This window comes from Ceratotherium simum, chromosome 40 (assembly GCF_057802395.1).
Source record: "Ceratotherium simum simum isolate JZ-2026a chromosome 40, ASM5780239v1, whole genome shotgun sequence".
Taxonomy (NCBI): Eukaryota; Metazoa; Chordata; class Mammalia; order Perissodactyla; family Rhinocerotidae; genus Ceratotherium; species Ceratotherium simum.
Window position 1 is genome coordinate 8,878,122 of NC_141939.1, and position 27,933 is coordinate 8,906,054.

Below are 27,933 nucleotides of genomic sequence, written 5' to 3' on the forward strand. Positions count from 1 at the left end.
AGGGGTGATTAAAGTAATGACCACATGAGGCTAGGTTGGATAGGAAAGGAAATGAGACCTGAAGGAAACTGGAAATTAGGAGAAAATAGAGGGTTAAGGGGACTGATTCAAGTTAATATAGAAAAATGGGTTGGATGGATAGAAAGTTTGGGTAGAAAAATAGGACAGATATGGTGGGTAGACAGTCATTATCCATGATGGGCCTCTTTAAACTATAGAGGCTATAAAGCTAAAAAATACGAACAAAACAATGAAAAACACACCCTATGTTTTCTAGAGTTGCTTGTAGCTAAGATTCTGGATCTGATTTAGTTTCTCCACCTGGCTTCACTGAAAGGCCAAAGTGAAGATGGTGGATCTTCCTGCTTTTTCTACAAGACAGCACGGACGTGGAAATTTTCTGCAGTGGTGTTCCAGGTCCAGTCACTAGGTTTATGGGAGCTGAGAAGCAGTGCAGATGTCTTCCGATTTATTTGTTGGTGTGGCTCTACCAGATGTGGCATGATTTCACACCATATAGTTGCATAACTGGTTACTCCTGGTCTCTTACTTGCAGGTGGTGTATTTCAAAGTCTTGATTCCCACTGACATGACTGTGGTAGAAGTAGCAGCTATCATGTGAGCTAGTTCTGCAGTGTGGTTCTGGCCCAGATCTCCTTGAGATCTTTAACAAGTTCTCTTCGTGGCATCCGTCACTACTGGAAATTCCCATCAACTAAGAACTCCCTTTTCTCTTCCTTCTGAGATTTACTCCTTCTTTGTCTCTGTTTCCCCCCGCCCCAGCCCTTCCTTAGTAATCATCACTGTATTCTCATCCTCTATGTTTGGGTCTTAGATTTTGGGGTTTCCAATTTCAGCCATGGTCATCTTCTGTTCTTGCTTTGATTGCACTCAAATGGGTAGCTCAGGACCATCCATATACAGATGGCTCCCAATTCTCTTTCTCCCACCTTGGCTGTTCTCTCAACCTCCAAATACTTTGTACAACAGCCTAATATACATTCTACTTAGACATTCCCATCCCCAACTCCCCAGAGTCATCACGTTTAGAGTCACTTTTTTTCTTACCCCCAAATCTGATCATTCTTCTGTATTTTCTCTGCATTCTTTCCCTTATCTAACAACACCTTTGCATACCCAAGCTGAGACCATAGAAGTCCTGTCTTCTTTCCATATTCCAGATTTGTTACCAAATTCTGTGGATTGGAACTGCTTAAAATCATTGTTTTCTGTTCCCTTCTTGCTATCCCTACTTTCTGCCTTATTTCATGCTCTGCTTAGCCTTAGTTTATGGAAATAACTTCCTAAATTGTTTCTTAGTCTTTAGGATTGCCCCATCTTTAATCCTTTCCCACAGAGCAACCAGATAGATCATCCTCAAAAGAAAATATGATCATCTTATTCTCTTGCTCAGAAAGCTTCAGATGTTCGTTCCCTTTTCATGGTTTTCTATGATTGGGCTCTGTTGGCCTCACCAGTTTCATCTCCATCACTCTCCTGTAGCCACGACATCTTAGCCAGAATGTTCTGGGCTATTTTATGGCTCGGAACCATTGTAAATGCTGGCCCAGGAGTGTTCTTCTTGGTGCTTGAAATATAAAACACATTCAAAGATTGGCTGTTATTATTGTTAATATTTTAATTTTAAATCTTTTTAGTGAGATATCACCCAAGAATTTTTAAATAAAAATAAGAGCATTCCGAGAATTTAAACTCTAAAATAATGCCCCAGTGGGTTACAGTAGAGGCGGTTCTATTTATTGTAAAAGGACAGAATGGCTCTTAAGCTAGCAAGGCTAAACTTTAATATGATTAAATGTTTGTACACGTTGAAAAAAAGAATGAGTCAATCAGAAAGGGGATTGGTCAACAATGGAAGCAAAGAAGGGGCGGCCCAGAGATTGTGCCTATCCAAGCCCCGGCTAGGGAAGAGGTTTCTATAGCCCAAGGACTCCAGCTTTTTGTTTATTCCTACTCTAAAGAAGGCGACATCACATTGTCAGAGTCTGATGCCTTCACTCATCTGGCTCGTAGTAGTAATTCCCATTCTATTTGGTAAGCAATTGTCCAATTATCCTTTAGTTTCCCATATAGGGTGTTTATAGAGAAATAATGTAAGACTTTTAGAAAGTTGTAGTTCACATTGTAAATAAGCAAATGCTCATTCTGGCATTACTGAGTTCCACCTTTTGAGATGAATCCATTAACACTGTTCCAATGGTGGAGAATGAGGTCTGATGCTGAGCTGTGGCTGACTCAGCGAGGAGAGAGCTCAAAACTTGGGCAATTAAATCTTTATTTATAAATTAGGGGTTGATATGTTTGTCTTCTCTATTATAATGATTGTGAACTTTCCAAGGACAGGGACTACATCTTATTTCTGCATGAGCAGGGCCTCTCACAATGCTAGCAGAGAGCAGGAACTTAAATGTTTGAATGAATAAGATAGACTCAGTTGTCCAAGAAGTTACTCTGTAGAGTGGAACTTCCTGAAGAAAGGGGAAAGTGTTTGAGAGAGAGTTCAGAAGTGGGCCTGTGAGATGGAAGAAGTGGTGGTTAGCATGAGAATGTGAGCTTATGACAGGACAGATGAATGGTGAGGCTTACTCTCTTGAGTGGTTGATGAGGATGACAAGTGAGAAAGGCATTCCTGAGACTAACCAGTCTTCAAGTTGGTTTGGTGTGGATGCAGTGGAAGCATCATGTGAGCTAGGGTGACGTAAGGAGTTACACATCTGCTCCCTGTAGGCTTGGCCGGCATACTTTGATTATTGCTCAGGTCAAACAGAATGTTGGTGAAGAGTTATTTTGGACTTCTGGAAGGTCCAACCCCTGATTGGTGGAGAAGGTGTAATTGGGCCTGTAACACAGTGGAAGCAATAATTATTCACCTGGGCTTGCAGTCTTGGCAAAGGGGCTTGGTGCCATTAGATGGTGGTCCATTGAGATAGATGGGACCCTGTAGGTGGAGGACATTCCTGCCTGTTCACGTGCTCCTACCAAATTCCTTTATGGACCAGCCCCAGTCCTCCTCCATGAAGTCTCCCTTCCAGACTACATAGGCCATAGGCCTCTCTCCTCTCAACTCATATTAGACTTAATATTTATAGCACTCATTGTAGCTTGTAAAATATTCTTTATCAAGTCTTCTGAATATATCTGTGTGTGTGTGTGTGTATATGGTCTGCAGTTAGATTATAAATTGCCTAAGGTCTAGGGATCACTGGGTTTCTTGTATTTCCCCATAGTTCATAGGATGGCACTAACTAGGAATGTAACTGATACCCCAAAATACTCTTTGAATTGAATTTTTTTTTTTGTATTTAGGACTGTAAAGAGATTGAAGGAGAGCGGTTTGCTTCTTGGGGCATAAAGCTTTCGGTGAACAATGTCTCAGCAGAGGACAGAGGGAACTATGCATGTCAAGCCAGACTGACACACACAGGGAAACAGTACACTGTTTTAAACAGTATTACTGTAAATGTCAGTAAGTATGCTCATGTTCGTTGTCTCAACTTCCTCTTGGCTTTGCCGGGGATGGCTGGCTTAGGGCAGAAGTAATTCTTGATCTTGATCTTCCTGAAAGTTAGCAGGCTCTCAAAGAGTAGAAAGAGTAAGGCAAAAGGGCATGAACAGTTTAGTTTTCTCATCTGAAAAAACAGAATATTCAAAACTCTTGGTTTATATATGAAAATTAAATGAGATCATGTATATAGAGTAACTATGGGGTGCCTGGGAAAGTATAGGTATTCAGGAGATGGCAGATATTATTAATATTACCCTTATTTCCCTCACTCTTCCCTGGTGTGACTATTGCAGTGGGCCGTTCCAGCGTTGGCCTCCCCTGCCTTAGGCGCTGCGGAGTTCAAGGTCTCTGGACTTGGTTCCTGGAAACCTAATGCTCACGGAGCTTCAGTTTTCAGCCCAGAACAGCCACTTTTCTTGAACATATGACATGGAGATTTGAAAGCAGAATCTTAGGGGTAGAAGAAACCCTAAAAATAATTTAGCTCACGCCCTTAGTTTTATAGAGTCCTAGGAGGGGAGTGACTTAGAAAGCTGGTTAGTGGCAGAAACAGGGCCAGGACTCAGGCTTTAGTGCCCAGACAAGCCTTTTTTTCTTCTAAACACATTCAACAAGGAGTTCTTGCTATGTTGCCTTTTGCTTTTTCTTCAGTAGAGAGTTACTTTCTATATTTACTCCTCTAAATGGAAAAAACTGAAAGCTGAATGTTACTTTGACGTGGACCTTCATGTTTGTTTCTAGTTTCTGTCTGACTTCATAATACTAGGGGATACTTAGCAATTTCTAGGGTGTGGCTCTCTTGGGGGATGTGTTCATGGGTGGTTTGCTGCTTCCTACCCGGAACCCTTTACTTAGGAAAATTAATTGCGTTAGATTTTATGATTTTTATGCTCTTGGGTTTTATGCTAACTGAGTATCTCTCCAAAAGTGAGCACCTTCTTTGTCTTGTTCACAGTTGAATCCCCAACACCTCGTCCAGTGCCCGGCCTAGACTAGGCGCAGATCTATTCCTTAACTGAATGATTGACTACTCTCATGCTTTAGTTTTACATTGATGGCTGAGGGAATTCTTCAAAAGGCAAAATTTCAAAGGCAAAATGAAGAATACTTCAAGAGACCACTGAGTCCAACAGTCTATACTTCATGTCACTGCAGTAAACATTTATTTATGATCTATTATATGCCAAAAATTGTTAGAACCTAATAATTAAAAAAATAAAAAACAGTTTCTTCTATTGAGAAGCTCTCAGCCTGGTGGTAGTGGAGAGATATAGAGATATAAATGGATCATTTTAACATTATGTGGTAAGGATAGAGTTATAGACAGCATCTGGGGGAGCAGGAAAAGAATTAGAAGTAGCCACAGGGGTGGCAAGAAAATTCTTGGAAGGCTTCCAAGAGGAAATGTCTTCTCAGCTGAATTTTGAAGGACAAGTAGGATTTACAGAAGTGAAAAAGAATGAGGAGGGGCAGAGAGAACAGTATAAGGGGAAGCATGGAAGTGTTTGCCATTACAGTTTATGTTGGATCTAAAACTAATCTTGTTAGAGCATAAGTATGCGGTGAGGAGGGGTGGGAGCTGAGGCCACAGAGTTAACCAGGGACAAGGCCGAGGGGGCCGGTTCTATGCAGGCTGTACCATGCAGCCACTGAAGAGCCTCTGGGTGGGCCAAGTGCAGAGTGATGAGGCTGCACTTGAGATGGGTGAGATCAGTCTTGAGATGATTTGAGCAGGAGTTGAAGAGGGTCTTGAGGCCTGGAGAGCACGTAGGCGGCGGCTGCAATATCCAGAAGAGTGCTGATAATCTGAAGCTGGCTTGAGGTGGAAGGGGTTCTTCTTCTTCAGGCAGTGACTCTACTGACTGCTAACAAGGCCAGGTCCTGCGGCAGACAGAGAGAACATGATGGTGAGGAAAGCAGCTGTGACCGCTGCTCTGAGGGAGCCTGAGCAGGGAGGAGAGGAAGAGGTGAGTCAGATAATTACTAATGGGCGGTGTGTAACTACCGAGGAGATTAATGCAGTGAAGGAAAGGAAAGCATGAGATCAAACAGACAGGGGTCTGTTCAGAAGGCAGTGGGTCAGGGAAAGCTTCCCGATAATAGTGATGCTGATGGTCACGAAGCATTAACTGAGTGCTGGAATGGGTGAGGGAGCAGCGGAAGTGAAGGCCCTATAACAAGATAGACCATGGTATGGCTGAAGGATGGGAAGTAGGCAGGTTGGCTGGAGTGATGCTAAGTGAGGATCATGGTAGGTAATAAGCTTGGGGAAGTAGTCAGGGGCCAAGATTAGGTAGGAACATGCAATTCGAAGCAGGGAATATGGATTTTATTCTAAGAACAATGGTAAGCAGCCAGAGGGGTTGAGAGCAGGAGAGGGACATGGTGTGGCTTACATTTCTGAAAGCTCCGTGTGGCTGCTATGCACAGAATGATCCCTACACAGAAAGGAGCGGCAGTTAGAAGGCAGGTGCAGAAATGCAGGTGAGACATCCAGTAGGCACAGGCAACATGGTGGCACTGAAGATGGAGAGATGTGGATGGAGTTGAGGCATTTTAGGAGGTAAAACCCACAGGTCTTAGTGTTGGATTGAATATGGGTGAAGGGTGTGCCAAGGTCAAGGAAGCTAGGCCTTTCGGCATAAGCAGCTGACTGGATGGTGCTATTATTTAATGAAATAAGATAACTCTGGAGGAAAACCGGATTTAGGAGTGCGATCATGGATTTGGTCATGGGCAACCTGAATACTTGGTGCTTTTGAGATGCCCAAATGGAGATGTCAAGTTGGCCATGGCCTATGTGGGTCTGGAGCTTAGAGAAAGGTCTGGAGATACAGCTTTCAAACTCATTGCCTTTAGATGTGAATTGAAGAGGTGGGTGTAAATGAGAGAGCCTGGAGAAAGAGGAGAGAATAGAAAATAGAGGGTTTAGAAGCAGAGAAAGAGGCGCAGACTGAGAAGTGTTAAGAGGTAACATTAGTTTGACTTGGTGATTGATAATTTGAAGAGGGTGAGAGGAAAGCTATTGCCTAGAATGACTTCCAGCTTTTAGACGTGTGTGATCTAGTGGAAGGTGGTACATGAGCTAGCTGGTGGTGACTTCTGTTTGGGACATCCTGAATTTGAATAGTTTGTAGAATGTGCAAATATTATTGGCATCATAAAGGACATGTTTTTGCATTTTCCTAGCTCCCCTCTTTAACTTTTCCATGTCCCACCCTAAACATATAGGAGGAATGTGGGACTAAATGTGACTGCTAAGTTTTGGTGGACAAAGGGGGAAGGGAAGAAGAGGAGAAAGACTAAGGAGTGGGGATTCAATACAAGGGAGATGATTATCAAGTGGGGTGCAGGAATGCAAGAGCTGAAGAAGAGGAAACGATGTAAAGAATACAGAAAAGCAGGAGTGGACGATGGAGGAGTGGGACTGAAGATAGAGCATTAGGGTCATTATTTCTGTCCATCGAGGACATAGGCCAGGGCTTTGCTTAACTACTGATTAAGAAGTGTATTTGGATTATTAGGTAATGAGATTTTATTGCACAATCTCATCAGTTTATATTTATACTAAATACATAATAGTGAAGTGAACTCTCTTGATAGCCCAGCTTTTATGTTTTTTCCCTTAGCAATTCTCTCTGCATCTAATGAATGATATTTCGTCACATCATGAGTTCTGTTTTCTCTTGTGCAATGTTTATTGAAGGTCTGCTCTGTGTCATGTTTTCTTTACGCTATTATTGCATTCAAGTAGTTGGAAATGTATCGTGTGTGATTCTAATGCAATTTCATGTGGGTGTGATTTCTTAGCAGAAAAAGTTGGAAATGGAAGAAGAATCCCTAAAATCATTTATCCAAAAAACAATTCAATTGAAGTACAACTTGGTGAGTAAAGTTATCGAAGCCACTGAAATCACTAGGGGCAGGAATCAAAACGTGCACATATCCTAGTGAATTTTTTGAATTTCAAGGATGAACACAAATCCCATACACATTTCAGTTTCCAGCTTTGGATAGACTCCAGGTCATCAGGAGAGGCATCAAAATAAAAAATAAAGGGAGCTGAAGCCTGGGGACGTTGTGGTTTGAAAGGTCTGGCAGTGAGCACTGTGGCCTAAATGATTATTGTAAATCTGTTCATGCAACAGCAATGAAAATGTAAAAGTAATTTCTGAAAGAGAAGATACATTATATACAACCACTATTAAATAATGTTGATCAAGAATTCTGGATTATATTATCTCATACTGGAAAGTATATTAAAGGCTAGGGGAAGTTATCTTATAGTCCTTATTTTACATAGAAGAGGATCAGTAAACATCACCTCAGTTTGTGATCTAGGTGGAGAAAAAGAGGCTCAAATTATTTTTTAAAATTTAAAGGTAATCACCAATAAAATAAAAACATGTTGAGTACTTTCTGAAGAGAAAAAAAGTAAATTTAAAAAAGTCCTTATTAAAAGACAAATGCTAAGGTTGAGTCAAATATTAACATCCAATTACATGCTCTTCTCAAAAGACATAGACCTAAAAATACATGACCTAGAAGATTAAAAATAAATATAAGCAAGATATATCTTTCAAAAATTTAACACAAAGAAATCGGGTTGGCAGTATTAGTCTTTCAACCTGATAATATATCTTTCAATGCAAAAAAGTTAAATGACAAATTGAATCATTTTATACTAATAAAAATTACACCTCTCAAAAATGTTTATGTGCCAAATAGCAGTGAATCAAAATATATAAAGCTAAAACTCTCAGAAATACAAGGACAATACAATAAGACAATACAATTGTTTCAGTTATAGTGAGAGATTTTACCACACTCTGGATTCGACAAATTTGCTAATCAAATAAGGATCTAAAAGATTCTGGTTATATAATAAGAATAATGTATTTAATAGATCACACTCATAAGTACCTATGAAAAACTCAGAGTCCCAACAGAGGAAATTTTGTAGACTATACGGTCCAATCACAATGAGGTAAATCTAGAAATTTACAACTAAAGTCAAAACAATGATAAATCCCATGAAAATAAAATTCACTAATTTTAAAAATTAAGCAACAACAAATTCATCTTCTAATTATTTGCTTTCTTGGTTATATTTAATCCAAAGCCATAGTTACAGACTATTGAGAAAATAATGGCAGTGAGAACATATCAAACTTCATGGAATGAGACTCATGCTGCACTCTGAACAAGTTGATACCTTTAAATATCATGATTATTAATAAGTGTAGAAATAATTAAAATCCGTAAACTAGTCATTTAACTCTATAAAAAAGAGCAACTGAATAACCTCATAGGAGGAAATAGCAAAGATAAAAGTAAAAAATAGTGAATTTATAAAAAAAAAAAAATAGAATTGATAAGTCCTAGAGTTGGTTCTGGACAGAAGGGTTGGGGGACGGAGAATAAAAAAAGAAGACAGAGAAACCTCCAGCAAATCCAATCCCCCAAAAGCAGAGAAACTCAAATGTAAAAGACAGAAGTGAGAAAGCTTATAAGGCAACAAATGGGGAGGAGATGAAATCTGTTTAAAGAGCTCTGGACCACACATTTTGAGGAGAGTGCCTTTAAACTTTCAAGGAAATAATAATGCCCATAATAAAGGACACTTGTCTCCATCTCTCTCACCCTGTGAATACTCCAGTGGGTTTCATGAACTCCTAGAACAGACACGTGGGCCTGTGATTAACTCTCTTGATTAACTTTGTTCCCCTTCCTGTCTTTGAAAATCCTAGCCAATGTGTTGAGATAATTAAGAGACAAGAGACGTAAGCCTTGGGAGAGGGAGACAAACATACAATTATTTTAAATGATCTATGGATATCTACCTAGAAATTTTAAGACAATCCTCTAAAAAAACTATAATCACTGGCAATTGTTCAGTAAGGTTATTCCAATACAAAATAAACTTTCAAAGCTAACGGCATTTTTACATGCATGAATTCATCATGTATTATGTAATTGGGGAAAATGACATTCATAATTATAATAAAAATAGCAAAATATTAAGGAATAAAGTGAACAAGAAATTTGAAAGACCTACCTATATAAAAAAAATTGCAACGTTTTAAGCCAGGACATAAAAGAATACACGTTTTAATGAAATTCCTTACCATTTTCCTAAATGAGAACACTCAATATCAAAAACATATTTTCTCCCAGATTAATATATTAGTTTATTATAATACCAATTAAATTTCACTGAATGTCTTGAAACTTGACAAAGCATTTCTAAAATGCAATGTCAAAAAATGCTGGAACGAGTTAGCAAATAAATAATTGAGTAGAAGAAATAAAGAGAAACCTTTTCTGGTAAATATTAAAATGTATTATAGGGCCGGCTCCGTGGCTTAGCGGTTAAGTACGCGCGCTCTGATGCGGGCGGCCCGGGTTCGGATCCCGGGCGCGCCCCGAGGCACCACTTCTCCGTCCAACGCGAGGCCGAGTCCCACGTACAGCAACTAGAAGGATGTGAACCTATGACATGCAACTATCTACTGGGGCTTTGGGGGGAAAAAAATGAATAAATAAAATCAAAAAAAAAAATGTATTATAAAGCTACAATAAGTAAATACTGATATTTGTATACAAATAGATTAAAGCAACATAACAAAAAACAATAAACAGATGCCAGAATACACAGGAATTTAGTAAAAGAGATTTGTGGCATTTAAAAATGTTTCGGGAAAGAGAGCTGTAGTAAATAATATGTGATGTTGGTATAACTTGTTAAATTTGAAGAATATGTAGTTCATTCTCTACCGCATATCAGACACAAAAATACATTTTTAATGAATTAAAGAAATATATATAAAAACAAAACCACAAAAGTTTCATTAAAAAATAAAGATAAATTTTTGTCTATCCTCGGAATCATGTACTTTTTCAACAAAAAATCAGTGGAAGAAATAAAAAAAGATCCAAAAATTGGACTAGGATAAAAAAGGCAAACGTCTGTATATCTGAGAAATGGTAAAGTTAAAATGTGAATGATGAACTAGGAGAGAATGTTTGGATCAGAGATAACAGAAAATAGGTAATATCGTTTCTATATAAAAATACCAACAAATCAAGGAAAATAAATAATCCAAACAAGGCAAATAAATAATTCATAGAAGAAAATAGTAACAGAATATGAAAATATATTCATTTGCAATAAAGGAAATATACACTAAACAATGATATTTATCTATGAAATTGGTAAGGATTAAGAATGTGTATAATATTCTTATAGTCAAATATTAGCAAGGGTACTATAAAGGGTGTTCTAATACGTGACTGGTAATGACTATGAGCAATCTCTTTAAAATACGTGTGTTTAGGGCCGGCCCCGTGGCTTAGCGGTTAGCGCTCTGCTGCTGGTGGCCCGGGTTCGGATCCCAGGCGCGCACTGACGCACCGCTTCTCCGGCCATGCTGAGGCCGCGTCCCACATACAGCAACTAGAAGGATGTGCAACTATGACATACAACTATCTACTGGGGCTTTGGGGGGGAAAAAAAAAAGGAGGAGGATTGGCAATAGATGTTAGCTCAGAGCCGGTCTTCCTCAGCAAAAAGAGGAGGATTAGCATGGATGTTAGCTCAGGACTGATCCTCCTCACAAGAAAAAAAAAAATACGTGTGTTTAAAACTGTCTAAACATTTCCCATCTCACTCCAAATAAAATTCACAATCCTCACACCCCGTGTGGCCCTCTGTGCCCTGCTTCTCCATCGCCAGTGCTGGAGGAGAGCTTGGACCCCACGTACTGCTCCTTCCCCTTCAGCCCCTCTGCTTTCATCACACGGGACTGCTCGCTAGTTCTTGACCGTGCCAAGCACACCTCAGCCTCAGGGTCTTTGCACTTGCTGTTTCCTCTGCCTGGAATGCTCTTCCCAGATATCCTCATGGTTTACTTCCGCACTTCCATCAGGTCTCTAATGAATGTCATCTCAGCTGGCCAACTTGTTAAAATAGCACACCTCAGTCTCACCATCACACTCCATCCCCTGAACTTTCTTCTATTTTTCACAAAAGCGCTTATCACTAACTCACAGATTTTGAACTTCTTTTTGGTATCTCTAATTCTATTTGAGTCTACGCTCCTTAAGAGCAGACTTGTCTGTTTTTTCCTGTATCACCAGTGCTCAGAACAATACCTAGAACATGGCAGATACTCAAGAAATGGTTAAAATAGATAAAGAAATGAATGGATTGGTCTAAACTTTGTAGCGAGAAATGCCGGTATGTATTCAGAGCCTTCACAAACGTGTAACTTTTGACTTGGTAACTTTTAGACGGTAAACAGAAACACACCCTCAGGGTGTGCCAGACTTTTAGACGGTAAACAGAAACACATCCTCAGGGTGTGCCAGATATAGAAATAGCAAGTACGTGTTGTTTTTTAATTGTGCTTACTATGTTAAAGGAAGGAAAAGACATGATCAAAATTTTCAAAAGACAACTGGAAAATATAAAGCAGTAGCATATCAGATTTGAAGAAGAACAAATAAAAACTCTAGAACTGGTAAATACAAAAACCAAAACCAAAACTTCAATGAAGGACTTATAGTGTATAAAACATATTTAAAAAAAGAATTAATGAATTAACATATAGGTCAGGAGAAAATATGTAAGAATAAGCACAGACAGACAAAAGAATGCAAAATATGAAGTGAGATTAAAAGAAAGGATACAGAGACCTAATGTATATATAATTGTAGCCCCAGTAGAAAGAGAAAAGAGAAAATGGAACTATTAAGAGCGAATGCTGGGCCGGCCCCGTGGCTTGGTGGTTAAGTGAGCGCGCTCCACTGCTGGCGACCCGGGTTCGGATCCCGGGCTCGCACCGACGCACCGCTTCTCCGGCCATGCTGAGTCCGCGTCCCACATACAGCAACTAGAAGGATGTGCAGCTATGACACACAGCTATCTACTGGGGCTTTGGGGGAAAAAAATAAAAAAAATAAAAAAAAAAAAGAACGAATGCTGAGAACGTTTCAAACTGACAGAAGACGTTAGTCCAAGGACTCTGGAAGCTAAGGAAACTCAGCAGGATAAATTAAAATAAACCTACGTCTAGATATACCACAGTGAAACTGCACAGAACCAAAAACAAAGGATAAATAGCTTAAATGTTAGGGAAAAAAGAAAAAATGCCTTCTGTGTGTGACAGTAAGACTGCTGTTTGGATTTTCAACGGAAACAGTGGAGGTTGTGAACTGAAAAAAAACCTGCTAATTTTATAATTAGTGAAAATATAACAAACTAAAAGTGATAAAATTTGCCAACCACAGTCCCACACTAAGGGAACTGTTAGAATGTTCTTCAGGTGGAAGGAAAGTGTTCCCAGAGGGTAAATCAGCTATGTAGGAGAGAGTGAAGGAGCAAATATGCTGTAAATATGTGAGTAAATCTAAGTGAATCTTGACTGCATGAAGGAATAATGATGATTGTTTATGGAATTAAAAAATATATGAAATTAGAATTCACAACAACATTTGCCTATATACTGGGAAGGGTAAATGGAATTGCATTCTAAGACTTTACATTGCTCTGAAAAGGATAAAAATATCAATAATAACAGATTTTGATAAGTCCAAGGATACATGTTTTTATTTCTAGGTTAATCCTAAGAGAATAATAATTTTTAAAATATAGGGTTATATGGAATAACAAAAAGTAATCAAAAAGAAGGTAAGAAGGAATACAAAAGAAGGAATCCAAAAGAAGGCAAGAAGGAAAAGACAAATATAGGACAAATGCAACATACAGAAAATATATGAGATAGTTGATTTAAACCCACAAATATCACCAATTACAAAACGGACTAAATGCTCCAAATAAAAAGATTGTCCTACTGGATTTGAAATAGCAAATTAAAACTCGGTGCTCTTTACAAAATGCTTGAAGACAAAAAGATAGAAAATGATATATGATATAAACACTAACCAAAGTAATGTTATAGCAATTATACCAATTATAAGATTATACCAATATCAAGATAGATCTTAAGGCAAAAAGCATTATTAGAGGTAAACTGAGATACATCATAATGATGAAAATTTCAATTAGTAACCTATAGATACATAATAACATGACCTTAAAAGTATAAAAATACCCATAGACACAGAGAGAGAGAGAATTACAGGGAGAAATTGATAAATTCACAATAATAATGGAAGACGTTGACACAGTTTTCACAGTAGCTGATAGAACAAGCAAACAAAACACCCTATCATGATAAATAAAATGTGCCTAAAAAATGGCCTAATGTTCATATATGTAGCCCTGTGCCCAACTACTATAGATTATCCATTCTTTCTAAGCACAAATGAAATGTTTATGTTTAATAAAATTGACCATATATTGGCCATAGAGTTAGTCTCAACAAAATCCAACAGATTGAAATCATATAACACGTCTCAGACCACAATACAGTCAAGTTAGAAATAAATAACAAAAAGACAACTAGAATAACCACATTGGTTTGAATACAATCAAATACAAAAACTTCTGAATAGCTCATAGATCAAAATAGAAATCACAATAGAAATCAGAAAATAATTGGAAAGTGAATGTTAATGAAAAGATGATATCAAAATTGATGGGATGCAAAGATTTGCTTCGAGAAAACTTCATAGCCTAAATTAGAAAAGGAAATGGTTGAAACATCTGTGAGCTAAGTGTCCCCTCTGGAAGACAGAAAAAGAGAAGCAAAATATACCCAAGGAAAATAGAGAAATGATGTGAAAAGTAAGAGCAGAAAACAGTGAAATAGAAAATAAACATACAACTGAGTGATTGATTAACAGAGAAAAAAGTTGATTTTTTGAAAAATGGAATAAAATTGATAAATCCCTGTGTGACTGATTAAGAAAAGAGAGATGACCCAACCTGAAGGAAAAAGGGGACATCACCATAGATCATTTAGGCAATAAAAAATCATAAAAGAATATTCTGAAAAACTTAGTGTCAAACAATTTGAAAAATTTTTTAAATGGGCAAATTTCTATAAAAATCAGCACATAGGATCAGACACAAGAAGATATAGAATTCTGAATAGTCATAACTATTAAATAAATTTAAAATCTTTCCCAAACAAAATTCTGGATCCAGTTGGCTTTACTGGTGAATTCTACAAAACATTTAATAAAGAAATAACATCGATTTTAAACAAATTGTTTCAGAGAGTAGAAAAAGAGGAAACAGTCCTTAACTCATTTTATTAGGTCAGAAAAACCTTGACACGCAAACCCAACAAGGACGTTATCACAAAGGAAAATTTCAGGCCAATCTCACTCATAAACACAGAGGAAAAATTCTAAGCAAAATATTAACAAATTGATTGTAACAATATACATGAAGGATGCTACATTGGGACTAAATTGGGCTTATATGAACCAATGCAAAGTTATCATATTAGATAATTCTTCCTTTTATTTTGCATTATTGAACTAAAGGAGAAAGATTAATACATTTACCCCAATAGATACTAAAATGTCATTTAGAAAACTTGAACTAGGAATTCATAACTTAAAAAAAAATAAACTCTTTTAAAACTAGGAATGGAAGGGAATTTCCTTAATCTGATTTAAAAAGATCTATTTTTAGAAACCTACAGAAACAACACACTCAAGACTAAACTATTGAACAGTTTTCCTTTGTTTTGAGGAATAAGACAGTCAAAATCTAATAGATTCTAATTTTTGTAGAATTTAATAAGTTGATTATAACATTGTATGAAAAATGCAAAGGTTGAGTAATAGTCAAGATGCTTTTTTTTTTTTTTTTTTTGTGAGGAAGATCAGCCCTGAGCTAACATCTACACCAATCCTCCTCTTTTTGCTGAGGAAGACTGGCCCTGAGCTAACACCCGTGCCCATCTTCCTCCACTTTATATGGGACGCCTCCACAGCATGGCCTGACAAGCAGTGCATCGGTGCGCGCCTGGGATCCGAACCTTGGCCGCCAGCAGTGGAGCGCGAGGACTTAACCGCTACGCCACAGGGCCAGCTCCAGTCCAGACACTTTTAATGAAGAAGTGTATGGGAGGACTTGTGCTATCAGATTTCAACATTTATTAAAAAGCTACAGTAATTTAGACAGTCTAGTCCTGATACAGGGATAGACAGTGGAACAGAATTGAAGGCCCAGAAACAGATCCACACATGTGAGGCACTTGATTTTGACAAAGTTGACACTACAGAGAAGTAGGGAAAGTGCCATCTTTTCAATAAACGGTACTGGACAATTGGATGTAATATAGAATAAAAGGCAACTTGACCCGTTTCTCATACCATTTGTAAAAAATAATTTTGAGTGCATTGTAGACCTAAATATGACAAAACAATAAATTTCTAGAAAAACATCTTTACGATTGGGGTAAGTAAAGCTGCAAAAAAATAAGGACATGAAAGTTAATAGTCTTGAAGGAAAAATTGATAAGCAGGACTACATCAAAAATAAGAATTTCTGATTATTAAAAGACATTAAAAGAATGAAAAGACGAGCCACAGACTGGAAGAAGATACTGGCAGTAAGTGGACAAAGGCCACATATCCGGAATCTGTGAAGAACTCCTCCAAAGTCATAAGGAAAAGACAATCTAGTAGAAGGAAAGACGCACCACTTGGACAGACAGCTTACAACAGAGGATGTCTATGTGGCCAATGAAAGTATAAAAAGGTGTTCGGCCAGGTGCCGTCTAGGGAAATGCAAATTCAATTCACAATGTGCCACCAGGACACACACATCAAGATGGCTAAAATAAAATAGACTGACAATACCACGTATTGTGGAGCACATCAAGGAACAGGAACTCTCGTACACTGCTGAGGGGAGTGTAAATGGGTACAACCACTTTAGCAAACAGTTTATGCATATCTTCACCTTTAGAAGAGATGCCAATCTATGATCTACCAATTTGACTGGTAGATAGACATGCATACCCAACATGTACACGGGTATGTATATGTGAAATGTGCACACGTGTGCCCCAGAAGCCGTGCAGAGAGAGTTCATAGCAGCCCTAGGCACCTGGCAAATACTGGAAACAACATAAACCCATATATAGCAACAGCAGAGGAAGTAAATAAATAATAGTGTATTCTCTTGTCTGAATGGAGTATAGCCACGTGCGACAGCATGGATGAGCGTTACAAACAGAAGGAGTAGAGGTCAGAGTGATAAAATATAAAGTAGGGAAGGGGCACACGGGGGCTTTTGGGGTTCTGGCAATACACTATTTTCTTGGTGGTGTGAATATTTGCTTTACAGTATATCAGAAACTTACATTTATATTTTATAGTTTTTACTATACATGTGTTATATTTCACAAAAATCTTTTTAAAAAACTTAATACCACCTAGAACAAAGAAACTTGAAGTAGACAGTTTAGAAGTACGGTAATTTTTTTAATGTAGTAAATAGATGGAATCTATTAGGCTCCTGGGGCAAAATAAAGTGAAAATATAAATTTATTAAATATAATTTGTGCATGTGTGGAGGCAGGATAAGGGAAAGCCGGGAAAGGGTAGGTGTCACAGTTGGTGAAGTAGAAATATCACTGGATTTGGAATTTGAAAACCTGAGTTTACGTCTCATTTCTTCCTCTAATGTGGGACGTTGGGCAAGTCACTCCATCTATCTAACCTTCAGTGTTCCCACCTGTAAGATGGGGAGAATAGCACCTCCCCACTTCTGCCTTATAGGGTTGTTTTGAAGATATAAACTCTGAAGGAGAAAATGTGTGTGAAGTGCTTTGTCAAGTTCTTTGCTAAGGTTCCTAAGAGTAGAAGTGTATCTGTGGCCCTGGTCTTGTGGAGGATGCTGGTCGGAAGCTGCTGGTGTTTGGCAGCAGATGCGTGTCTCCTTACAACAGACATCCTGGAAGCTCACTTATCCCGGTGATCTCTGTCCCAGGAGAGAATAAAGTTGATGAACCTTGACCTCAGGGGGGTATTTCTGGTAATCAAAAGATATCAAGGCTCAAAAGCAACATGCATTTGTTGACCAGCTTGTTTTTTGTAAAATTTTCATTTAATATTTATAAATTTGATTTTTATAGGCTCCACCCTTATTGTAGACTGCAACATAACAGACACGAGGGAGAATACAAATCTACGGTGTTGGAGAGTCAACGACACTTTGGTGGACATTTACTACAGTGATTCCAAACGAATCCAAGAAGGAATCGAGTAGGTGGTTTGTTTTTGTGGCTTCCCTAACAGCTAGCACGGATTTCTCCATTTAAATTTTTTGGTATGAGTACAGCTTTTTTTAGATGGTTCTCACCACCTCCTCATCAATCCTTTTGGCTTGTCTTTCAAAGATCTTCTCAGGGCTGTGTGTGGTCAAGCATCTGGTTCAAAGAGGTCTGAGATGCTCATGTTGTCAATCCCACGACGTCCTCGTTAGAGAGATGAGGCAGAACATGAAGTATGACCGTCAAGCAACAAGATCAACTTTTCTCAGCTACTATGTAAAACCAGTCTCATTCCTATTTAGGTGTATTATGAGCCACAGGGCTTCAACGCTTAAACAGCAAAGTGGGCAGCAGCACGGGACTCTTGGGGGAGACAGTGCATGATCATTAGCTAACTGAGTGATGTCAAACAAGACTAATGAAGTCAGAGGCAGAAGAACTTGTGTTGGGCCTCACAGGGTAGTAAGTTAGGATAAGTGGAGAAAAATAGGGGAAGACCCTTGAGGTAGGGATGATGTCTGTAATTAATAGAACCACACCCTCATCACTGTCCAGAAGAAAATGCAAATTTGGAATTACTCAATCCACACACTTCACTGAGCCACTCAGTGAAGTGTTCTTAGGGTTAAAACGATGGCCTGAAGTGCTCTCGAGGAAAGAACTTTATTCTCCAGATGAAAGCTAAAATACAGTCGTGTGTCGCTTAACGACGGGGATACATTCTGAGAAAGGCATCGTTAGGCAATTTGTCGTGTGGACATCGTAGAGTGTCTTTACACAAACCTAGATGATATAGCCTACCACACGCCTAGGCTATATGATACTAATGTTATGGGACCTCTGTCGGATATGTGGTGTGTCATTGACCGAAACGTCGTTACACAGCGCATGACTTTATGTTGGGTAAAATAGGACACGTGTATTAATGACTGGCTCTTTTCTTTTATAGATCCCACATTTCTTTTCAGGACCATAATTTTTACACAGTGAACATAACCTTCTTAGAAGTGAAAATGGAAGATTATGGCCATCCTTTCATGTGCCATGCTGGAGTGTCTGCTGCATACTTCACGTTAAAACTCCCAGGTAATGTTCCAGTGGGTTGTATACTGCTCAGAGTGTTCAAAATGATGGCAAGGAAACACATTTGAAAGAGGAGTGATATTAAATACTCGCTGTGAGGCAACAGAGTGGTATTAAATAGATACTCTCAATATGAGGTCTAGGGAACTGATGAAATATCTGACAGTGTTCTTGGGGTAAGGCTGTGACTTTTTTGCAGTATACTTTGAAAGTGCCATATTAATATACTTTGAGATTTTATGCATTGAAATTCTAGAAAACAGAAGTTTTCTTTTGTTAAACCTGATTGTTGAACTTTTATAACCGGGTGCTTGTGATTTTCAGCTTTTAGATTGTTTATTTGAAATAATTTGATATGAAGATAAAGTGCTTATGTATATTTTTGTCATGTGACTTTGTAAAATTATCTATAGAGGCGGAATTCTGATATTTGAGCAGGAGGGCTTCAACCTCCATGTGTGTACACAAATCACACTCTTAACACTGTACAGAGAGTGTGCATTACCCGGTGGAGGTGGTCGAGCCAGAGGATAGATAGTGAAGGATGAAATCATAATCTGGAGAACAACTTTAAAATTCTTAACATATCAGGGGAAGTGGATGAAGTACTTTGTAAGATGTTGACCTGTGGTTTACCAAGACAGCTTCTTTTTTTAATGCTATTAATATCAACTTTTTTTTTTTTTGTCTAGCTACGTGCATGAGAGAGGGCTCGAATTTGCCAGTGTCCCTTAAGGATCAGTCAGACCCATGTTTGCATGCATCTAGCTCAAGTCCTACCGGAAATGTTTTTTGATAACTTAACATAGAGCATTAGTTCGGTGGCTGCTGTGTGGAGCTAGCAAATGTGCCTTCGCCCTGCCAAGTTCCTGGCCTCATGAGTGTCCATCACCCCCCTTTGAATAGTGATGATCAGGGGTGTGTCCACAGTCGCTTGCAGTCCTGAGGTGGGCTCATTCTCGACCTCATTTCCGTGACCTGGAGGCCCGGGTGTCTCTGTCCCAGCCGCCTAAACTGTGAGTGAGGACGCAGCACCGCCTCTCCTCAGTCTGGGCCCACAGGGCACCCTGTTGGGTTGCATCAGGTGGAAGCAGTCTTGGGCTCAGTTGAGAAACCTGTGCTTGCTCAGTTCATCTCTGTTCCTATCAATACTTATTTCATGCCTCACATTCAGTGTATTTTTAGACATGTGCACTGTTTCGTTTTCCCTAATTTCTTAGGAACATTACTCTCTTACATCCAAGCCTCATGCTGGTTTACTTGGGGCCTCATGTTGGTTTCCTTGGGGCCAGCTTCTCTACTTGACTTCCTTATTTTTGTTGAAGACACCTCCAGAGCTGAATCTTATTTGGTTTGTCTGAAGAAGAGTCACCAGAAAGTTGTTTAGATTGGGTGTACTCTTCTGTGAATTTCTTTTAATCACTTGTTCTCAGCTACCAGCTCAGTGTCAGGATGGTGGTAGCCATATGGACCCAAAGGGCGAATACCAACTTTACCAGGACCTTCAACATGGCACCTGGTGGCTCATCAGTGAGTCTTCCACTTATTCAAATTTCAAAGCTCATACTCCCTTTGAACTTATTCACTGATTTTCTGTTTCCAATTTCATCATCTTTTAGCTCATTTATAGAGCAGAGGGTATCAACACTCCTGAATATAATGAATGATCAACTCAAGAATTTCAGGCCATTACTCCTGTCTACAGGGGCTTTTTGAGTCTCATAAACAGCGTGGGCGTGGTCTTCTATCATGACCGTTTACAATACCAAGATCCCTGAAGTATACATTAAAGATTACTAGACATGGGTCCTTCCAAAGGGAGTGGTGGCATTGTTGCTCCAAGAGCCGGGAAAGGGCAAAGGGAGGTGGAGAATGAGAGGGAAGGAAGAATCCATCTAATAGTTAGAAGCTAGAGGTTCAAACAAGTGGTCAGGATCAGATTGGGCACCAACGTGCAGAGCAGATCCACTTGGCTGTGCTGGGACTTAATCACTGGACTGGTATTTTTTCAGCATGGAATGTGCTTTTAGTTATCGTCCTTTATTGTGCCATGTGTTTAAAGGCATGCAGTAGTACACAGGCATGTTTTTGGCCTCCAAATGTTTGCAACATGATGTGGCCTAGGGCAGGTTGTGATAAGCTCTTCAATAGGTATTTTAAAAAGTGAAAGTACTCTGGGCATTCAAAGAAAAGAGAATTTCCCCTTCTTCCTGCGCCCCCAACACCTTCTAGTGGGGTGGAGGATCAGAGGGAGCCGATGAAGGAAGTGGTGTGTGTGGTGGGTTCTAAGAATGGGTTCCCCTTTTCTAATGCTGTCCTTCCCAGAGGCTCCTTCTCTGGCAGCGCAGGTTTGGGCTGTGGTGAGGGAGAAAGCAATGCTGTTCCTCTTCTCGGATATGTAGGAGCATGTTTTCGGGGACTTGGAGTTCCAGAGGAACTGGTTCCACTCCTTGATCATCTCTTGCCCACTGCTTTTGCCATAATTGCTCTGCAATGTGCTCACAAAGCAGAACAGGGTGTCAACGCCCTTTCTGAGACTGTCTCTGACAGGCACCCAGCCCTGACTCTGTTGGCAGAGAGAGGATGAGGGGAAGTCTGACTCTCGGCCAGTCTTGTAGAGCCAGCAGAGATGGCTGCCAGGGGAGGCAACTGATGGCTCTTTATTTATGACTTGCGTCCTGCTGCTCAATTTCGAGTAACTGGGAAAGCAGTTATAACAGTATTACAATTAAGAATGTGCAACAGAACCACCCGGGGAACTTTCCCAGTAAATGTGCTCAGGCTCCACCTCTGGAGAGGCTAGTGTTGGCTAAGTAGGACTGGCCATGAGGGTTTTGACAGCACTCCTCATGCAATTGGAGCCACGCTGCCTCTACCTTTGGGCGCTAGGGTTCTGCAGAATTACCCTCCCCAGGTTCCCAAGAGCACTTTGTTTCCTAAAATTCATGGTCCAGACCAGATTAGTCTACTCCCATACCTATTATTTATCTGTAAAGAAATATTTAAGCAATATCCTCACTGATATCTAATACAGTTCCATTTGGCATTTGTAATGTGATCTGTATAAGTCAAGTGTATAATTGACTCTTTGTATTATTATTATTATTATTATTTTATTATTTTTCTTTTGCTTCATTTGTAGTTCCAGATTTTCGAGCTTACTTGATAGGAGGGCTTCTCGCCTTGACAGGTGCAGCAGTGTCTGCTGTGTGCATCTACAGCATTTTTAAGATCGACATTGTACTTTGGTATCGAAGCGCCTTCCATTCTACTGGGAGCATAGAAGGTAAGTGTGGGTAACCACTGAAAAGTGCCTCACAATTGGTATCCACTCACCTGTACAACCATTGTAAATCTACTTTATCATAGAAGGAAGGAGGGAAGGAGGGAAGGACGGAAGGAGGGGAAAATGATCAGAGCCTCACAGAGTGCTGTGAGAGCAACCGAGTTGAAGTCCAGGAAAGCACTGAGCAGGGACCGGGGCCACAAGGGGCTCCTTTGTCATCTGAAGGTCAAAGCAAGCTGCCCCTGCTGCTGTGCCCGGGGTTTCCGTTGGTCTGTGGAACCCGTGTCCTGCCAGCACCGTTCAGCACAGAAATGCCCCAGCGTGATCCTGAAACTCCCAGGAGTAGGCATTTCCCACCACTGTGGTTTAACTCTTTGTACTGTTTTCTTTTTGTCTCAGAATGATGTGATCTAGTAAGGCCTTGAAAAAATAATAAATCTACTTTAAAGTCCCCTAGTTGGATGGAAAAATAAATACAAGGCCAAGAGGCGTCTCTGCAGCTCACATGCGTGGACACACACCAGTGTGTGCCTTTCAAGCCCAGAGACTCGCAGGGTTAAGCAGAGCCAAGTCGCGGGGAGGTGGGTGTTTGAGCACGTTTCATGAGTCCCCATTCCAGAGAAGGACTTTATTACAAGGGCCTGCTTTGCACATAAAACAACCACAGTACATGTTGTCGTCCACGTGTTTGATCGTCCATAGATGTCCTAACTTGGACTTTATTCTAAGTTAAAGCTCAGAATTCCAAATTGGCAATGCTTGAGCAACGTAGAAAGCAATGAAGTCTTTTTTGATGACAAAATTCAGTCGTGGGAATCTGGCTTTGCGTGTGCAATGCAACCCGAAGCTCCTTTAGTGCTGCAGACAGTCAGATCAGACGTGGTGTTTCTGTTTTGGGCTGTGGTCCCTACAGAGGCGGCTCCACATAAGCCCCCCTGTGACTGTGCTCCTGCCTGCGTCTGTTCTAGAAGAGACTTCATTCGCCACCACTGGTGTGAGTGGCTCGGCTGACTGACAGGGGTCTGCATGACTTGGGTGGTATCCTGGAACTCTGGCCGTGGGTTTCTCACTCCCTGACTCACAGCGGCTCCGGGGAGTTTGAGTGCTGGGTGTGTGGGGAAGCTGCCTGACAGTGAGGTCAAGTTTAGCAGGAAGAGAAAAAAGGCACAGTGACTCACCCTGAGCAGGGGGAGCTGAGCAGATGAGAGACTCAGGAGCCCCCCCCTCTGCTGAGACTGGGCTGCAGCCCAATTCGTAACCAGTGGGCTGAGGATTTGGAGATCAGAGCTTTTTTTTTTTTTAATTCAGAAAAGTACGTGTGCACTTCGTGATTAAATTCTCTACAGCTCAATCTATGAGAACTATTCCCCTTTGAGTGTTGGCTTTAACAATGAGCTGGAGATGAGTCCCACGTGCTCTTTCCAGCCCTGTGCCCTTTGAGGATATCTTCCGAGTTATCTGGGAACACGTGGAGTGATGGGCTGCAAAGACAAATGAGGAGGAGACAGACATCGTGTCCTTATGATAAGCTGTTTACTCCAACTAGATTAGTCAAGCTATATAACATGACTAATAATTAGACGTGTATAACTCACAGTTTTATTAAGAGTCATCGACAGGTCTGGCTAAAGTCCATGAGTTCTGTATATTCTCTATTAAGTCATAGGAGTTAATTTAAAAATTCTCCTGCCAGGTGTGCATGTGTGTACAAAACATAAGGATCAGTTTACGAATCTACTAGAGAGATGTGTATATGCCTCACTTTATTCCAAATAGGTTTGTGGAGAATGTATATGTAGAGCAGAACGACTAAAACAAAAACAAAACGGGTACAGTGAACAAGGGGTAGAAAGGTAAAACACAGCCGGGGTAGAGTGAATGACAAATCTTGGACAATTTTTAAAGGTGAGCTCACTTTAGAAGCAAGAGCAAAAGCAATTACAAGATTCATTGCATGCTTTTCACAAAAGCTTTTCAATTGTTCATGAGAGCACATGGCTTTTCTGGGACAACTTTCTCAGGAAAATTTTTTGTAAGGAGTCCTCATTTTTAAAGGGTGTGATGCAATGAACCTTGTCTGCAACAACATTCCCATGGTAAATGTAACAGATTTGATGTGACTTTTCTTCTAGTGTGTTCTATGCATATTAGGGCTAAAACACCAAACCTCATGCAATTCGGTGAAAGCACTAACACAAAGGCCTAATTAAGTCTAATATTTCCACTGGTCCAGTTTGATCAGGTTTAAAATTTAGCAATATTATATTGAAGGAAAGTAGGGAATTTAGAAAAATCTTTAGGCACTTTTTCATAAATAAATGCAAATAAATTTTTGTATTTTTGCCAACAGCCAATAAGGGCACATGCAGATGCTTTAAGGTCAGAAGTAGGGTTGAATCTCCTTAGAAAATGAGAAAAGCTTGGTCATAGCCTGGATCAGCTGTCACCCCACCGTTACGGGGAGGTGGGCTGTGCAAGTCCTACAGTAGGGCCCAGTTTCCTCAGAAAACTCACTAGTCAGTCTACATTTTTGCAATTTTCTTGATGAAATAGACAGGGAAGGGGTGTCCAACTCATCGCTATTTGTTGCTATTCCCTGTTGTTTCTGTAATTGCTGTTGGATGGCTGGGAAACAAATTACTTCAGAACTTCGTGACATAAAACAACCATTTATTTTGCTTGTGGATTCCGTGAGTCGGGAATGTGGATGGGCACGGTGGGCACTGTCTCAGCTCCAGTGTGGGCCTCCGCTGGGGGCTGGCGGTCGATGTTGGCAGTTGGCTGCTGGCCTCCACTCGTCTCCACAGGGCCCTCTCCAGGCTGCCTCTCTGAGTGGGCTACTTTGGGCTTCCTCACAGCATGGTGACTGGCTTGGCTTCCAAGGGCTAGTGTTTCAAGAGCAACAGAGCCAGGTAAAAGCAGCATTTTATTTTATGACTCAGACCCTGAACTTCTAGTATTAATTCTACCACGTTCTAATTGTCAAGGCAGCTATGGAGTCCTATCCAAATTTAAGGGAGTGGAGATGGAGTCCACCTCTTTGTGGGGGTGTGGCAAAGTTCTGGAAGACCATGTGGGACAGGAAATATTGCTGTGGCTATTTTTGGAAAATAGAATCTGACACAGATGCACAGGACTAATCAGGGATAAGCTTTGTGAAGTGTCCTGCTCCCAGTTCTGTCTCAGCCACACCAGAGGGAGCGGGGGACTTGGGTTTGAATCCAGGCTGCAGCCTCATTGGTCTCAGCCTCGCTACTCACAACCTGAGGATACAAATGTGACCCTCACGGCAGACTGTGAGTGGCAAAACCATGAGGTACTGGCATGCAGTTGCCCGAGAGGACCCTTCAAACCAGCCGCTGAAGCGAAAAGCAAAATGGCTACAGCTTGACGTTCTGCTCTATTGGTCGGTAAATTACGAACTGGTCATTTGAAAGAGACGAGAATTCATGCATTTTGAGAATAAGTCAGCAACAAGTCATATTTCTACCCAAAAGCTTAGTCAGAAAGAAAAAAAAAAAGACCAAAAAATTGGGAGCATTTTTATATTTTGAGTTTTTAAAAGGTGTGAGATTCTCTCTCTCGCTACCCAAATCTCTTCTGTCTTTGAGTTGGCACACTGCACAGCCAGGAGTACCTGTATCCTTAGATGCCTCGCTGAAAAACAGGGGACGTGAAACTCTACCAAAAGAGAGAATTCACTTAGCAAAAATGTGTTTTCTTTTTTTTAAATCAGAGGCAGTGGGAAAAAAGGGAAACAGATTAAGAAAAGAGAGACACTAGTCGCAGGGCCTGGGGCAGAGGTGGCAATAAATCTGGACGGTCACTGTAGTTTAGAGACCAGGAAATACTGTGTTTATTGGGGAGGTTCCATCATGTGGTAAATAGAGTACCAACCCAACCAACCCTTTATCATAACGGGATAAATATTATCATATTTTTAAGTGGGGAAAATTTAATTCCTTCCTAAAAAGTTTAGAAACATAAGGACTTTATGAAGTCTTTTTTTATTATAAATATATATATATATATATATATATCCGTCCTCTGGCTTTAGAAAGTTAAATGTATGACATTAAATTTTAAACAGAAAAATATCCACTTACGGAGTGGCAGTCCAGACAAGTGACATTTAAGACATTCCACATGGAGTTTCAGCTGGGTTAGGTTTTTGCCACCTCTAGACACAATTAGTCATCCCTTTAGTACCTGCCCTATGACCCTAATTTATTAAAAAGCTGAATCTGTTCATGATCTAGAATTTCTCTGTCCCCCACATAGAGACAACCTCTTTGAGCCTCTGTAAAATCAAGCTCCATTCGGCAAGAACTGATGGAGACCCCCCTTCTGCACCAGGTTCTGCTCCAGGCACTGAGGGTAACAGGGGCAAAGTCCCCCCTCACACGGCCTCTTTTTATGATGGGGGTGGGGAGACGGAGAAAGACTGTGCATGCGTGTGAGCACGTGTGTGTGTTACCATCTTCCACAGGATGGCTGGGAATGGCGAGCAGAGACCTGAAGGTTGGCAGTGGTTGATGAAAGAATCAACGAAACAAGAAAATGCTACATGGAAACTCTGAAGTTCTGTTCACATTTTGACGACTATTGTTTAGATAAAAACTAGAAGAATACAGGATTTCTTTCATTAGGCTTAGAACCACCCATCTCTTCAAGTCTGTCCATCACACAAACTTCCAGGAAAAGGAAATAGAAAAGGGTAGCTTCCCTCTCCAGTTCCCACTTGGTTGGCTTTGAATTTCCAAACAGCCCGGAGTGGGAGAATCACATTTTCGCATAAGAAGCCCACTCAAGCCCCCGAGCCCTGCTAAAGCTCCTTACTCATTCTTGTGCCCCTGAGTAGGGCATAAACATCCCCTGTCGTGCCCTTCTCAAGCTCTTCCCCTTCACGGCCTGTTTCCCTCCACTTCCAGCCCCTCATTGTTTTCCTAAACCCTCCCCCCCTTTAAAATCCGGGAGCTGTCCCACATCCTGTGTGCATTTTTTTCAATAACCCCAGACTATGGGGAATTTTCCTTTCTTTCTGTTTCTTCTGTTCATTCAGCCATTTATAATCTTTTAGGGCCTTATGTTGTTTTTATTTCTCAGTCTCTGACCGGTCTGCACAGTTAGGTTTGTGTCTTGTTCGTCTGTACGCTGGTGAGCACTGGGACTGTCACTCGTGGTTGTTCCATGAGGGAGTGCTCATGCTGGTGATGATGCATGCTGCTGTATTCGACTTCTCAGTGCCACCGATGGGGGTGGGAACCCCTCCCTCAGGGCCGATTTGTGGGAATGAGAGCCTGTGGGGTAGGAAAATCTGAACCGTTATTGACAAATTGCTGGAGGCTCAATGTGGACAAGTCTGAGACTTAAAACTCCAGGGGAACCCAGTCACGGGGGCCCCCACACTTCTGTGAGTTTTACCACCAGGAACCTCATCAGGTTCTGACAGTAAATATTGGAGAAAAATCCCTTTGTGCTTCTGGCAGGGGGAGGGGGGAAAAGAACCATTTTGAAATATGGAAGAACACTCTGTTCTTCTTCACCAGGCCTGCCCTCAGGAGAAACTAGTGAATGAAAGCCTCACCCACCAAGGTTTTATCAGAGTCTAACTGACCTGGGGGAAGGCAAATACCCAATAGCCCACTCGAGCCATCCCCAAGGGGGTAGAAAAAACTGAGAAGCACTTGTGAAGTTCACCATGTGAGACCTACTCACAGGGCTTGCAGAATTTCCCCTCCCCGTGCCACAGCATCACTAAACAGCAGCTCGTTTTAGCTGGTACCTCATGTCTGGCTGTCAAGAACTAATTACAAGGCATATTAAAAGGCAAAAAA

General features: G+C 40.5%; 1 protein-coding gene across 4 annotated transcripts in view; it reads left to right on the forward strand.

Moving 5' to 3' along the window:
• The window catches only part of IL36R (interleukin 36 receptor), a 50,719-nt gene that overhangs the window by 17,331 nt on the left and 5,455 nt on the right, over nucleotides 1–27,933 (forward strand). For 2 of the 4 annotated variants that reach the window (XM_087426299.1, XM_087426297.1), the window contains exons 5-9: nucleotides 3,328–3,487; nucleotides 7,337–7,411; nucleotides 17,590–17,719; nucleotides 18,677–18,813; nucleotides 21,953–22,096. In XM_087426299.1, coding sequence (XP_087282425.1) covers nucleotides 3,328–3,487; nucleotides 7,337–7,411; nucleotides 17,590–17,719; nucleotides 18,677–18,813; nucleotides 21,953–22,096 — 646 coding nt within the window. The remainder of the gene's footprint in view (nucleotides 1–3,327; nucleotides 3,488–7,336; nucleotides 7,412–17,589; nucleotides 17,720–18,676; nucleotides 18,814–21,952; nucleotides 22,097–27,933) is intronic. The other 2 variants (XM_087426300.1, XM_087426301.1) reach the window with 2 other exon arrangements.